The following is a 15953-nucleotide window of genomic DNA, read 5'->3' as shown; positions in this document are numbered from 1 at the left end:
AAGGTTGACTCTGACTTTGGACTTGTAAGAAGCCTTTAACTTGCTGTCTCAGAGTGGGTTTAGGAGAGAGAATTAATAAGCTCTGAGACCTTCTGCTGGAACCATTAGCTCCTCAGTATGTAGTTTAGTAATTTGATTCCAGCACTTTGGATCTTTTATCTTTTTTGACGGGCTTAATAGTTGCTCAGAGTGAGATTCCTGATCCAGTTGTATTTTTTCCTTAGGCTCCCAGCTGTCCTCCTCTCAGCCTATTCTCATGCAAATAAGAGTCCTTTGACCTTTCCCCCTTGTACCGGAAACCTAGCTGGTGAAAAGGCAAAAATGGGAAGAAGATGACAGATGGGGGTGAGAGAAAAAATTTGGATAATTTATCTTTTTTGTCGTTCCTACTGGGAACTAAAATCCTTCCTTAGATTAAATTTAATCTTTTCTAGAGATAGAAAATGTTTAAAAACTTTTTTTAAAAATGTGACTGTGTAGACCATCCTGACAGATTCTGCTTGGTTCTGAATAGAAAAGTGTAATGACAGTGGCACAGTTCTCTACTTTAATGTTAAATATTTTAGTTAAATATTCTTTAGGGTATGCCAAATGAATAAATTCAAGATTAATTTAAGATTTGGCATATGAGATATAATGAGCTAATTTGGTGATGTTTCTCTTTGTAAAACCTCCATACGAAATCTGATAATAATTTTTCATGACCCATATGGAATGAAGCACAAGGTCAAGTTTTGTTATGTGAAAATATCTTTATTTTGTGTGTCCTGATTTGGGACACAATTCGTACTGGGATTCAGTCAGAAAAATGCTGTGGATGAAATTTCTTAATATTATTTGTTTTCTGTTGGTGATTAAGAATGGTGGGGCACAGTTTAGTGTTCTGTGAAAGAATACTGAGGGGTTTTTTTTGATGGAAACTATTTGATAACTTTGAAGTGAACATTTGATTTATACATTATTATTGAATTCCCCCCACCCCATAAGAAAAGAAACAGATATATGTGTTGATTGTGTTTATGCCGAGGAGAACCCCCGCACATCCCTACCAATTGATTTAAGCATGGGATTTCTTTGGACGTTTATCTGACTTTGGGGTTCAGTGTTCCCTCAGAAGTTGTGTCTCTTCTGTTGGTCAGAAATTCAAATCCATGCAGATAACAGGTCCTGCAATGCCTCTGTGCATTAAATTTGAAATAATAAATAACAAAAATCTTTTTTTACTTTAGAGATTCTAAATGTTATAGTGAATTATTCAAATTTATGTATTTTCATTGGTCTCTTTGGACTTTGCTGAATTTATTTTTAAATGGTTTTATTTGTTTCTTTTTGGTTTTTGGTTAAATCCTGTTAAGTCTACTGGTATGTAAGCAAATGGACGTTTAACAATAAAAAGTGGTTTTGATTTTTAATTTAACTGCCACTTGATGGCTTTATTATTCAACTACATATAACTTTTTATTTGCAAGCAAGAATTTCTTGACTACAAATAAATGGAAAATTCTACTAATTGATCTTTCCAGCAAAGGCATTTTCATAGAAAATAAAGGTTTTGGTGAAGATTTTTCTTATAATTTAAGATTTTTATTAAGTTGCTCTTCCTGTTCACTTGGGTGTAAAAAATCAGGAGACTTGAGCGGTAGGGGGTTGATAAGTTAGCCTTCAGTCCTGAGAGTCTGTGCTAAGCAGGCACAGTCAATCCCCAGGTAAGAATGGTCCTGTTCCAAAAATCACTTGTGACTTAGTCACTTAAAATCATACTGTGTACTCTTGATTCATTTCCATAATTTAAAAAGCAAGTTTATGAAAAATGTGAAAACTTTCACAATCAAGGAAAACTTTTTTTTTAGTTCCATAAAATGACCCCTATCTTTGCCAAATTAGAATTGTGGGTTATTAGTACGTATTGATAATGTTTGGATTCTCTACCTTTTCTCATATCCAGTAGATGTGTAACAAATATTAAGGAATCCAATACAAGCATGCCATATTATAATAGAGAAAGATTAAAATCAACTCAGAAAACATTTCCCCAAAGAAATTATGTTATAGCAGTATTGGTCTGGTTATACCCTGCAAAAAGTAATAAAAATCAGTGCTTTTCCAACTTTTTTGGGAGGGATGGTTCAAGGTCAGAAACACATATATTATTATGCTATATACATATGTATGTATATATATATGTGCTCATACATACACTGAAGCAGAATAATTGCATGAATCTAGTGTGAATGCACTCTGATATTTTCTACTCTGTTCCTTTTTTCCCCCCAGTGCTAATCGTAACCCACAGAATTGACTTTATTGACACTAATGATTTTTAGTTTGTGAAACACTGATCTAAGCCATAATGTAGCTCAGCTCTTGTTTTTGAGAACCTACTTGTTATTTGTGATGTCTGTGGAAAGATTTCGCCTTGGGACACACAAGCACGCCTCGCCCCCAGGCAAGCCCCATATTAGCTCCGGTCCCTTGACCACAGCAGGGGAACTGGTGGTGCTCTGGTGTGTGTGTACATGTATCAGTGCGGTCATGCCCCCGCAGTGGCAGAGGGAGAACTGAGGAGATATTAGGCATTTTTAGCAATGGCCAGGGGACAAAGTCAAGTTCTTACAGTATTTTCAGAGAACTGAAACTCCAGTTTGATCTGTTATAACATATTCATAAACCAGGTGTATGCATATTTACTTGAGATATATCTGCGTGCCCGTCCTGTGGCCAGTAATCCTAATAATAATAATGATGATGATGATGATGATGATGACTAATATTTACTAATGTTTACTATGTGCTAGGATGTTTTAAGTGTCGTGTATATATTAATTTGTTTACTTCTCACAGCCCCATGAAGTGTTAATAACGCAGGTAGACAGAGGTTAAATTACTGGCTTGATTAAGATCACACAGCTAATTTAGTAGGTGCCCAAACATTGGCTGAGTTTCCTGACTACGTGCATGTAAAAGATGCATAGATCATCATCATATGGTCAGTACCTAAATACCTACTGGATTTTTATCATACTTTTTTTTTTTTTTTTTGTGCACATTCACAGCTTGATTACAGGTTAATAATAATGGCCAACATTAATTGATACCTTATAATGGGTTGACCCAGTTATAAGTGTTTTGTGTGTATTAATTTATTTATTATTACAACAGTCCTCTGAGGTAAATCTATTATTCCATTATTATTTTTTCAGATGAGAAAGATTTGAGGCTTAGAAAGGTTACTTGTCCAAGGTCACATAGCCTACAATTTAAAGAATCGGGATTCATATCCAGGTGGCTGGATCCAGGGTCTGTGCCCCTACCTGTGATGCTGTTCTGCCTCTATAATGTGGAAATTTATATTCTAAATAACAGTGTAAAAGAATTTTAGTATCAGTAGCAATATAAGTAAGAATTAAGCCAAAATGTATCCTTGTATTTCATTTTTTATTGTCACTTTTCTCTTTGGACAGGCTGTGTTAAAATTTCTTTTTTTTTTATTTTATATTTTTTTATTGAACTATAGTTGATATATAATATTGTATTAGTTTCAAGTGTACAGCAAAGTTATTCAGTTATATATATATATAGATATAGATATAGATTTTTTTTTTTTTAGATTCTTTTCCATGATAGATTTATGTCTGTGAGTGTGTTTCTGTTTGTAAATAAGTTCATTTGTATTTTTTTAGATTCCACATATAAATGAGAATAATATTTGTCTTTGGCTTACTTCACTTGGTATGATAATCTCTAGGTCCATCCATGTTGCTGCAAATGGCAATATTTCATTATTTTTATGGGTGGGTAATATTTCATTGTGTATATATATATACCACATCTTCTTTATCCATTCATCTGTCAGTGGACATTTAGGTTGCTTCCAGGTCTTGGCTATTGTAAATAGTGCTGCTGTGAACATTGGTGTGCATGAAACTTTTTGAATTAGTTTTTGTCTTTTCTGGATATATGCTCAGGAGTGAGATTGCTGGATCATATGGTAACTCTATTTTTACTTTTTTTAAGGAACCTCCATACTGTTTTCCTTAGTGGCTGCACCAATTTGCATTCCCAACAGTGTAGGACGGTTAAAATTTCTTGATTCTTTCTATTGGAAATACCTGTAACATTTGTTTGGAACTCAGATATGCATTCAGAATATAATACAAATCTCACATTAATATGTCTGTGCATTATACCTGTTCATTTTTCCTTTTCTTACTTCCCTTGATACTGCCCATATATGTTGGCCTTAGTAGCTTAGTATTAAGCATGCAGTCAAGTACAGGTGATTTACTTGTGTCTTAATGTTTTATAAGTTGGAGAGGTCTTGTAGGAATGGACTGTAGTGAAGTATAAATTTTGCTGAGTATACTAGATTTGTAGTACCCTTTCCAGATTACCTTCTTTGTGAAGAGAGATGAAAATATATAAGATACATAACATATTATATTGCCTTTTATGATATTTTTAAAAGGTCTGCCAAATCTGAAAATTCCTTTCAATTCATGGCTTCTAAATATACTGTTAATCAGGAGATTTTATTCCACTGTCAAATTTCAATCACTATGTAGTAAATGTACGGAATTTAATTTTAATTTCTGTCTTTTTATAGGAAAATATGAGAGCCACACACGTGTTCACACAGGTGAGAAGCCCTTTGAGTGTGATATTTGTCACCAGCGCTATTCGACAAAGTCTAACCTAACTGTTCACAGAAAGAAGCACAGTAATGAAACAGAATTTCATAAGAAGGAGCACAAGTGCCCTTATTGTAATAAACTTCATGCAAGCAAGAAGACTTTAGCCAAGCATGTTAAGAGGCAAGTATTATCTTGCTTCCGTAATATACTTTAGTGTGCCTTCTAATTTAAATATGTAGTGAGCTAGAAACATCTATGGGGTGCTTGTCTCCAATTCTTTCATTGCTTAACATTTTCTAGACTACAAATTTATTAAGAAAAGAACAGCAAATATTAGTTCATATTTTTTACTACTTCTATTGAGATGAAGTTTTTTGATACTGAAACAAAAACTATAGTCTATGCTATAGAAGTTTAAGATACAGAATTTTTGTTATCCTGGGTTTTCTGTCTTGGGTTTTGGCAAGTATGTTTTCAACCTATATGGTTTTAGAACTGTAGGAAACTTATTCCGCATGCTCAGCTTTGTCTTTAGTGTATGAAAATTTGTGGGAGAAAGAATATTTAGTATAGTATTGCATATTTAACTTTGAGAAATTTAATTTACTGAAATATGGACTAAAACAAGTCAAGTGAATTGCACTGAAGATAATCTGTGAATAGATAGGTTCCTGAATATGTGTAAAGTATGATTATGCTTTACTTTGACTATTTCTGCATAACTTTAGGCACACATATTCATATGTTAAAATAATAGCGATACCTGTATTCTTAAAGTACTCAAATGTGCCTGTCTCTTTAAGAAAGGAATCAGTGCCTGATTCTTGTAATCACTGTCAACATATCAGATAGAATATTGATTTATATAATCTTTTCCTGACAGCCTTTTAATTTTTTTCTTATAGATTTCATCCTGAAAATGCACAAGAATTTATTTCCATTAAGAAGACTAAGAGTGAAAGTTGGAAATGTGATGTAAGAGATTTTAATTTGTAGGAGAAAACCAAATTAAATGTAGTGTGACCTTTTGGGAAAGTAATTGAATTTTAAAGTAATATAAACTTAGCTTATATCACCTTTAGAATCTCTCTTTTATACAATGTTATCCTAATATTTTTGTAAATTAAGCCTGGTATGAGTTAGTTTTTGAATGATGGACCTGAAAAATAGAAATCCTAGTTTTTATTTTTATTGTAATCACTATACCATGTTTTTATAGTTGTCTGAAACTGTGATGTTACTGTTGCACAGAATGTAAAATGTTAGAATTTTCCCTCCGTTTCTGGTTGTCTGTTGCTATATATCAAGCCACCTCAAAACTTAGTGGCTTTGAATTACCATTTCATTGTATCTCATCATTTTTTGGGTCAGTAATATAAATGGGGGCAGGATTTTGCTAGGCAATTCTTCTGTTCTACATGGTGTCAGCTGAAGTCACTCAGTTGTTTTCAGCTGATGGATGGTCTGTCTGATCTGGTCTGGTTTGGGGCTGCTTCCAAAGTGCCTCATTCACATGGCTGGAAACCTGGTGTTGGTCGACAGCTAGAAGCTCAGCAAGGACAGCTGGCTTTTCCTGGGGCTACTTGAACTTCCTTCTGGCATGGCAGCTGGGCTCCAAGAGTGAGTGTGTGTTCCAGGAAGAAGCCGAGGTAAATGCTCTCAGGCTTCTTATGGCCTCACCTTGGAAGTCTCAGAGCACCACTTCTAACATGTTCTGTGGGTCACACAAGCCACTACAGCCAGGGAAGATTTAAGGGTAGTGGAATTAATCTCCATTTTACAATGATAGGAGTAGCAAAGAATTTGTACGTATTTTTATTCTACCACACCCCCTAAAGTACTTTTTCATTATTTAGGTAAATATTGTTTAAAGGAGTAATCAGCTGTCATTTTGTTTACTCCTAGGCTTCAACTTACATATTGGGTTGGCCAAAAAGTTCCTTCAGTTTTTAAGTAAAAATAAAAGACGCATTTTTTCATTTTCACCAAGAACTTTATTGAACAACGTATCCATTGTTTTGTTCCACTACCTTCTGCCATTTTTCAGGCAACTTCATAATTCCGTCTTCCCAAAACTTTTTATCTTTTTGAGCAAAGGACTGTTCCAGGTGCCTTTTACAGTCTTCCAGGGAATTGAAGTTTTTTCAATTAGAAGAGTTTTGTAAAGACTGAAATAAATGGAAATCCAAAGGTGCAATGTCTGGTGAATACGGCGGATGAATCAGAACTTCCCAGCCAAGCTCTAACAGTTTTTTGCCTGGTCACCAAAGAAACATGCGGGCTTGTGGTATCCTGATGGAAGATTATGTGTTTTCTGTTGACTAATTCTGGACGCTTTTCGTCAAGTGCTGCTTTTAGTTGGTCTAATTGGGAGCGCTACTTGTTGGAATTAATCGTTTGGTTTTCCAGAAGGAGCTCATAATAGAGGACTCCCTTCTAAACCTACCATATACACAACATCACCTTCTTTGGATGAAGACGGCCTTTGGTGTGGTTGGTGGTGGTTCATTTCACTTGCCCCATGATCTCTTCTGTTCCACATTATTGTACAGTATCCACTTCCCATTGCCCGTCACAATTTGTTTTAAAAAGGGAACATTTTCATTACGTTTAAGTAGAGAATCTCACGTGGAAATACAGTCTAGAGGGTTTTTTTCGCTTAACTTATGTGGAACCCAAACATCAAAGCAATTAGCATAACCAAGCTGGTGCAAATGATTTTCAGCCTTTGATTTGGATATTTTGAGTATGTCGGCTATCTCCCACATGGTATAACATTGATTGTTCTAGTGAATGTCTCGATTTGATCGCTGTCAAGTTCAACTGGTCTACCCCAACGTGGAGCATCGTCCAGCAGGAAATCTCCAGCATGAAACTTCACAAACCACTTTTGACATGTTTGATCAGTCACAGCACCTTCTCCATACACTGCACAAATCTTTGCGTTTCAGCTGTGTTTTCACCTTTCTTGAAATAATAAAGCGTAATATGCCGAAAATGATGCTTTTTTCTTCCATCTTCAATATTAAAATGGCCACACAAAAATTCACCAATTTTGATACTTTTTTTTAAAAATGCACACTGATACGACAGCTGTCACAATACAGTCTAACAAAATTATTTCAAATGAAGTTAAAGACAACTAAGTGCTACTAGAGCCATCTTACGGAAAAAACCAAACGGACCTTTTGGCCAACCCAATACAGGACAAGATTCTCACCATTTCTCTGATTTCAGCTTCTAGGAATTGAAGTTAATTATTAATTATTTGGATCTTTATAAGATGGTTTCTTCTCCTTACTAAGTTTCATCATCCTCAGCTGCAAAATGATAACAATTATATCTACTTTTAGGTTTATTGTGAGAATTAAGTAAAATAATCCATGAATTACTTAGCATTGTGCCTGGTATATAGTACATGCTGTGCTGTTGTTGTACCTGGAGTATAGTACGTGCTCTGTTGTTATACCTGGTGTATAGTACATGCTATGTTATACCTGGTGTATAGTACACGCTATGTTATACCTGGTGTATAGTACACACTGTGTTATGCCTGGTGTATAGTACACACTGTGTTATACCTGGCGTATAGTACACGCTGTGTTATACCTGGCATATAGCATATGCTGTGTTGTTATACCTGGTGTATAGTACATGCTATGTTATACCTGGTGTATAGTACACTCTGTGTTATACCTGGCGTATGGTACATGCTGTGTTGTTATACCTGGTGTATGGTATATGCTATGTTGTTACATACCTGGCGTATAGTAGATGCTGTGTTGTTACACCTGGTGTACGGTACATGCTATGTTGTTACGTACCTGGCGTATAGTAGATGCTGTGTTGTTACACCTGGTGTACGGTACATGCTATGTTGTTACATACCTGGCGTATAGTAGATGCTGTGTTGTTAGACCTGGTGTATAGTACATGCTGTATTGTGGTGGTTGTTATGCTTGGTGTATAGGGTATGCTATATTGTTACAGCAGTTCCTCCTCCCCTTTTCTAAATCTGATGTCTGCCAAATTTCTTTAAAATGTTGTGTCTATTCTTTCTGACCACCTCAAGAGATAAACTTTTTAAAGTAATTTTTCTGAAGTTTCTTACTCCTATTCCTAATCAACATATATGGCAAGCATGATAAAAACCTTTATTCATAACATATAATTGATTTAAAATATAAATTTAATGGATTTAGAAATGTTGACCAGGATTAAGATAGTAGGATTACTGTATGATCTTAGGAATTAGCCTATTAGAAATGTAAGGTGTTGAAATTTAGCTAACTTTAGTACTAATTTAAAATAAATTCTTACTGTAATTCCTCCAAGGTATTTTTTCTGCACAATAGTTGATGATACTTCTGGTAAGTTTTTTCTTTTAGGAGAAATTTCTCTTTAGCTACTTGAGTATATGTGTTTATTTCTCATCATGAGCTTTGTACTTTTATTTTAAATTCAGGTTCCCTTACATTTTATGTGCATTTTCTTTTAGATTTGTAAGAAATCTTTTACTCGAAGACCACACTTGGAGGAACATATGATTCTCCATTCTCAAGATAAACCTTTTAAGTGTACCTATTGTGAAGAACATTTTAAGTCACGATTTGCACGGTTAAAGCATCAAGAAAAGTTCCATCTGGGTAAGCAGATTAATTTTTCTAGGAGCAGCACAGCAACTGTTGGTGGTCACGTCATGATGGAGGAGGCTGCTGCTGTTGAATCACTGAGGAGAAGGAGGTCGTGTACGTGGGGAGGGGCACTGGATTTGCTGCTGTTCTTGGAGATGAGTAAATATGGGGTTTGTTTTGTTTTGTTTTCTGGTGGCAGAGGTGTTCATGGTCATAACTGCATTTATTTACAGTTGATTGTTGGATAGGTTTGTGAGTGCCTGGGGTAGGCATTTTTGTCTTGGAAAAAACTCATGTTTCAGAGAGTGTAGTAAACTTAGTATATTTGAAATTCAGTATTGTATTTGATGAATTCTCTCCCTCATGCTTATGGCCAAGGTGGAGACTTGTGTTCCAGATGGTAGTACAGTTAGGTACATTTATGACAGTTACTCCCAATAATGAATTATTATCTTTCAAGTAGCCTTTCCCCTATCCTATTCAATGTTTTTATTGACAACTTGGATAAAAATAATATATTTCATGCTTTATGAATACCCTACATGACATAAAGCTGTCAGGGGTAGTTGATACAGCAGAAAATAAAAAAGTAAAAAAAAAAAACTCTTGGGGGCTTCCCCGGTGGCGCAGTGGTTAGGAATCCGCCTGCCAATGCAGGGGACACGGGTTCGAGCCCTGGTTCAGGAAGATCCCACATGCTGCAGAGCAGCTGGACCTCTGCGCCACAACTACTGAGCCTGTGCTCTAGAGCCCACGCACCTGGAGCCGGTGCTCCAAAATGAGAGAGGCCACCGCAATGAGAGGCCCGCGCACGGCAATGAAGAGTAGCCCCCGCTCGGCAATGAAGAGTAGCCCCCGCTCACCGCAACTAAAAAGAAAGCCCACGCACAGCAACAAAGACACAAGGCAGCCAAAAATAAATTTAAAAAAAAAACAAAACTCTCTGCTGTAAAAAAAAAAAAAAAAGTTAAAATTAATGAAGAATAAATACAAAGTTGTATACATGGGAATGATCTGACTTTTTTTAATCATTGGGAGTTGCAGAGCTGTAAAATGGTACAGAATCCAAATGCCTCACTTTTCAGATGGGCTTATTAATAGCAGAGGCACAGTCTGAACCAGTAATGTCATATGACTGACAAAAACAACTGTAGTTTTAAACTACATTAATAAAAATGTATTGTTCAGAATTAGGAAAGTAATCATCTTGCTGATTTTAAATTGATCTGGAATATTGCATTCATTTATGGATACCACATTCAAGATGGATATTGACATATGTTCTAGAAGTGGGTAATTATGGCAACATAGGGCTTTAAAATCATGTCATCTGAAAAACTTTTGAAGGACCTTGAAATATTTTGTTTGGGAAAGGAAGACAGAACAGCCATCTTCAGATATTTTCAAGGCTCTATTGCACAATGAGGAATACAGTTGCCCCTCAGTATCCATGGGGGTTGGTTCCAGGACCTCTCCAGATACCCAAATCCAAGGATGCCCCAGTCCCTTGTATAAAATGGTGTAGTATTTGCATATAACCTGTGCACATCCTCCTGTATACTTTAAATCATCTTTAGATTACTTATAATACCTAATACAATGTAAATACTATTTAAATAGTTGTAAATACAATATAAATGCTATGTAAATGGTTGCCAGTGCCTGGCAAATTCAAGTTTTGCTTTTTGGAACTTTCTGGAATTTTTTTCAAATATTTTCTATCTGGAGTTGGTTGAATCCACAGATATCGAGGGGTGGGGGGGGGGAAGTGAGCTGAGTTATACTTCTTTTTCACACATCCTTTGTCATCCTTTCAGTCTGCCCTTCAGTAGAACTCTGTCTTCTCTCCAGTTATTTGGTAAAGTCATGGTGAAATTTTGAATCCAGCTAAGGTCAATATTACTGTAAGAAATTTGTATTTAATTTTGTAGGACGAAACAAAAGTGCCACAGTCTTTTCAGTTGACCATGAGCTCTCTTAAGTGCTCTGTTTATTCTTTGAAAGTTTCTTATTACCTCCTTTCCCCAGAAATTTGGAATGTAACATTTTTCAGTTTGACCCAGTCTGATTTCAAACTAGGAATTGGCTGTTTCAGTTTATAATAAACTCATTAGTTTATTCAGCTTTTATTATATTAGATGCCTGGTGCCATACTCAGCTTTAGGAATATAGAGATGATTGTAACCTGTCTGCTGGGAATAAAATAAACACTCTAGAAGGGAAGAGAAAACTATAAATAAATAATTGTGTAAAAAATAATAATAGATTGTGTTATTATATATGCATTAGTAGTGGTAGGTATGAATTTATAACATACGTATTAAATTTAACTTAGTGTCTATTCTTAAAGTTTAGATGCACATTATTTTTTTCCGTTTTAGGTCCTTTTCCATGTGATATATGCGGTCGCCAGTTTAACGACACTGGAAATTTGAAACGCCATATAGAGTGTACCCATGGCGGAAAGAGAAAATGGACTTGCTTTATCTGTGGGAAATCAGTACGAGAAAGGTGAGGAATTATCTAAAAACCCAGAAACATCCTGGTACTGTTATGTAGAAGTAATTAATGAATGTATTTTATAAGGATTAGGGTAACACAAGACACAAGGTACTTGAATTATGCTTTAATTTGAAATTTAATGATAAAAGAAATTATATAATACGTTATAGAAGGTGATATGAAATCAAGATTTGCAGATTTAGATGGTGAATTTAACAAAGATACCGTTTTGTGTCTTTCTGAAACCCCACTAAATATACGTTAAAGGTTGTTTATTCATTCATTTATTTATTTTAAAGACATAAGCTACAAAGACAGCAAGACAGAAAAGTGACAAGAGCAACACAGGTTTGGAAGCTAGAAAGCAGATGTATCAGTGGTAACTGACTTAGCAGATCTGAGGAAGACAAATCCCCAAGTGGCAATGGAGAAATTGAGAACCTAGTTTACATCCCAGAATCCACAAAAGGTATGGGAACTGGCAGTCTCAGATACCTCTGGAACTAGGGTGAAGGAATAAGGAGCACTGGAGTCAGAACTGCTCTAGAAGTTAAGTTAGATCATTGGCTTCTCTTCCGTCACCCACACAGGCCGTTGCTGCTGGACATCTTGGCTTCTAGATTTTACCCTTCAGACAGTAGATTAGAAAACAATTCCCTGAAAACATGAGCAACCAAAGGACAAATATATTCCCTGGTAAATAATACACCCAGATCACCTACAGTGAAACACAGAGTCATCAAGGCCTACCCATGCTCCTTGATCCTCCCATCTGTGTTTAGCCTTTCACACTTAATCACAAGCAGACAGTGAAGAATTACAAGACACAGAAGGAGAACCTTTAACATGGGAGATATATTCCAACACAAACAATGAAACAAAAACTTGAAGGAAACATTATGCAGGAAGAAGAAAACTTGCAAAAAAAGAAGTAAACAATTACTAATATCCTCAGTTGAAGATATAGAATCCATTAAACAAGAACAGGATGTTATACAAAAGAGTCACTGACGTGACAAATCAGAACTCCCAGAAATTCAAAGCATGATCCACAAAGTAAAGACCTTAACAGAGAGATTGCAGGACAAAGTTAAGGGATCTCCAAAAAAGTAGAGCAAAAAAATGCAGAATTGAAAAGTAAAGATTAGAACATTTGGAAACCAGGCAAGAGGTCCAGAAGGAAAGAACAGAGAAAATGGAAGGGAGTAAAATCATCACTGAAATAGTTCAAGATGATTTCCCAGAACTGAAAGACATGAGTTGCCAGACAGAAATGACCCATTAAATGCTTAGGACATTAGATGAAAATAAACCTACTCCAAGGTGCAGCACTATGATGTTTCAGAACACTGGGGACAAAGAGAAGCCTGTCTGTGCTTCTGCTTTTTCTAGGGAGAAAGTCACATACACGGAATTAAGAATGAGTTACTCGGACTTCTCTCTGAGCAGCAACACTGGAAGTAAGGTGGTCCAATTGTACCTTCAAAATTTGGAAAAAAAATAAATTCCAACCTAGAATTCTGTTCTTAGTCAAACTGTCAAGTCTGAGGATAATAAAGATACTCTTCATGATGTCAAAAAATTAGCTTTCACTGCAATCTTTCTCATAAAGCCACTAGAAGGTGTGCTTCACCAGAATGAGAAAGTAAACTGATGAAGAGGAAGACCAGGGCAACAGGAAATAGGAATTTTAATACGGTAAAGAGGCAAAGGGAGTTCACGGGAGGATGGTGAATGAAGATCCCAGGATGTCACATGTGCAGGATGGTGAATGAAGATCCCAGGATGTCACATGTGCAGGATGGTGAATGAAGATCCCAGGATGTCACATGTGCAGGATGGTGAATGAAGATCCCAGGATGTCACATGTGCAGGATGGTGAATGAAGATCCCAGGATGTCACATGTGATTATGTGATGGGTACTGAGTCCACACTCGTAGTGGCCGTGACCCGTGACGTGTTGAGGGTAGTCAGTGCTGAGATCCCTGCTGACATGTTTCCTCTGTTAACTAGTGGACAGAACGCTGGAGTAGGTCTGACCCCAAGGCTTTGTTGTTTTACTGTGGTAAGAACATTGAACACGCGATCTACCCTCTTAGCACATGTCTGGGTGTACAATGTGGTGTTGATAACCACAGGCACGGTGCTGTACACCAGGTCTCTAGAACTTACTCATCTTGTGTAACTGAAACCTCATACCCATGAACGGCAACTCCCCATGTCCCCCTCGCTGACCCAAATTCTCACCTGTATTCTGCTGGCTGTATAGTACCTGTATGCTACAGAGGCTCCTGCTGTTGTCTTTATGCCTGGCTGCTTGATTTAACTGAGGATACTCATTTCATTTCACAGAAATGTTCTTTTGTGACCTGTCCATGAGAACTAGACGTAGGTCATGGTACGCCTAGGAGCCAAATATACACAGCAGGCTACTCACTTTGACCGTGTCTCTGCCAGCTTCCAGTACCAGGTCCCCTCCAGCCAGCCAGATGCTCTGGTTGGGATGAACCCTGTGCTTTGCAGTATTTGGTCGTGACTTTACTGCTGACAGGCTGGAAAGGGCTGGTGCCAATGCTCAGGGAAGCTGAGCGGCCAGGCCGACACAGAGATCCTGATGCTACTACCTTGTGGGCCTTTTATCCAGTAGTGGCCATATTGTTAGGTTTGTGCTTGCTACTCAGTTTTTCAAAAACATACGATATATAGTTTAGTGATTTGTACTATATAGGTAGTAAAGCAAAGAAAAGGAATACTTACATAAATGGTTATTTCTGAGAGAGGGACGTGATGGGGGATAGGACCAAGGAGGAGCATGTGGAGTGTTGTAAGGGACGGGAATGTCCTCTGTCTTGTCCTGCATTTAAGCGTTTAGTACTCTTTTTAAACAATATGTGTATATTTATATCCTTCAGTGTATAGAAGTTCATTATTTTAAAAAGATTAGAAATGCCACTTTCCTAGAAAAAACAAATGGGTATGATGGCAGGAAAATCAGTGTGCTACATTTATATGAAAACTTGTATTTACAGATTGGTAAATTATAGTTTATCTTATGCATTATAAATTTTTTTCCCTTAAAGGTCTTCCTGTAAAAACAAAAAGCAAACCAAAAAAAACAACCTTTCCATGTGTTTTCCTTTCTTCCCCCCCAAAATAACTTTGTCCATCCTTACTCAGCAGTTTATGTACATGGGAAATCTCCGAATGTTAGAACTGTAGGAAATGCAGCAGTGGTTACACAGTGGCCCATCCAGGGTCGGTAGGGCGGGAGGATTTAGGACTAGCAAGAGTTGTATCCTTTATATGGTTTCCCTTTTTAACATTGGCATCTGGAAATTACAAGTACCTGTAAAGTTTTCTTTGCCTTAAAACGTTGTTTTAACAAGTTTTGAGCACATATTGGAAAGGAATAGTACTGATAAACTGGATTTCTTATATATTATTAAACACTGTCCACTAAAATTAACGTCAGTTTTACCTAATCAGTAGTGACAATTGAGCATTTTTCATTTGTATTTCTTGGAAGTTTACATAAGCTATATATTAAATCTTTGAGCAAACCAATGGCAAAGGAGGCCAAAGTTAAATTATTTGCTTTTTTTAAGGAGAGAGACATAATAAACATGTTTATTATGATGGTGCGACTAATCCAATAAAGAGCAAAAATATTGTAGGAAAAAGAGAATAATTGACATCGTTATCTGTTAGCTTGAACACTGTTCTAGTAAGCTTTCTAGAAATCTGTGTTTAATACATACGTTGGCATTAAAAAATCGGTAGGTAAATACATATATTTTTTTAATGCAGAACTACTTTGAAAGAACATTTGAGAATCCATAGTGGAGAAAAGCCTCATCTTTGTAGTATTTGTGGGCAAAGTTTTCGTCATGGAAGCTCATACAGGTAGGTCAAGCCATTTTTTTCCCCAATATTAAGTATGATAAAATTATATCTCCGTTTTAACTCTCTTGTCTTATCATTGTGTTAGTTGTTTGATGAATTAAAACATGTCTTAGCACTTGTGATAAGCAAAGTTGTGCAGAAAACTTTGTGTAGACTTTTGCCCCTACCTTTTAATATTCATTTTGTAGTATAAAATATTTTAAAATATTTCCTCATCACTAAGTTTGCTGAATGCTTTACTGTCTAAGTCGTTGTCATTTAAATATTTCATTATTTTTCTTT

General features: G+C 36.2%; 1 protein-coding gene across 2 annotated transcripts in view; it reads left to right on the top strand.

Moving 5' to 3' along the window:
* The window catches only part of ZBTB41 (zinc finger and BTB domain containing 41), a 38868-nt gene that overhangs the window by 5081 nt on the left and 17834 nt on the right, over positions 1-15953 (top strand). For both annotated transcript variants that reach the window (XM_068538564.1, XM_068538565.1), the window contains exons 3-7: positions 4604-4811; positions 5537-5606; positions 9130-9277; positions 11647-11776; positions 15576-15671. In XM_068538564.1, the coding sequence (XP_068394665.1) occupies positions 4604-4811; positions 5537-5606; positions 9130-9277; positions 11647-11776; positions 15576-15671 (652 nt within the window). The remainder of the gene's footprint in view (positions 1-4603; positions 4812-5536; positions 5607-9129; positions 9278-11646; positions 11777-15575; positions 15672-15953) is intronic.

Source organism: Eschrichtius robustus, chromosome 3 (genome assembly GCF_028021215.1).
Source record: "Eschrichtius robustus isolate mEscRob2 chromosome 3, mEscRob2.pri, whole genome shotgun sequence".
Taxonomy (NCBI): Eukaryota; Metazoa; Chordata; class Mammalia; order Artiodactyla; family Eschrichtiidae; genus Eschrichtius; species Eschrichtius robustus.
Note: the sequence above shows the minus strand (reverse complement) of the source record. Positions and strands in the feature narration are given on the sequence as shown.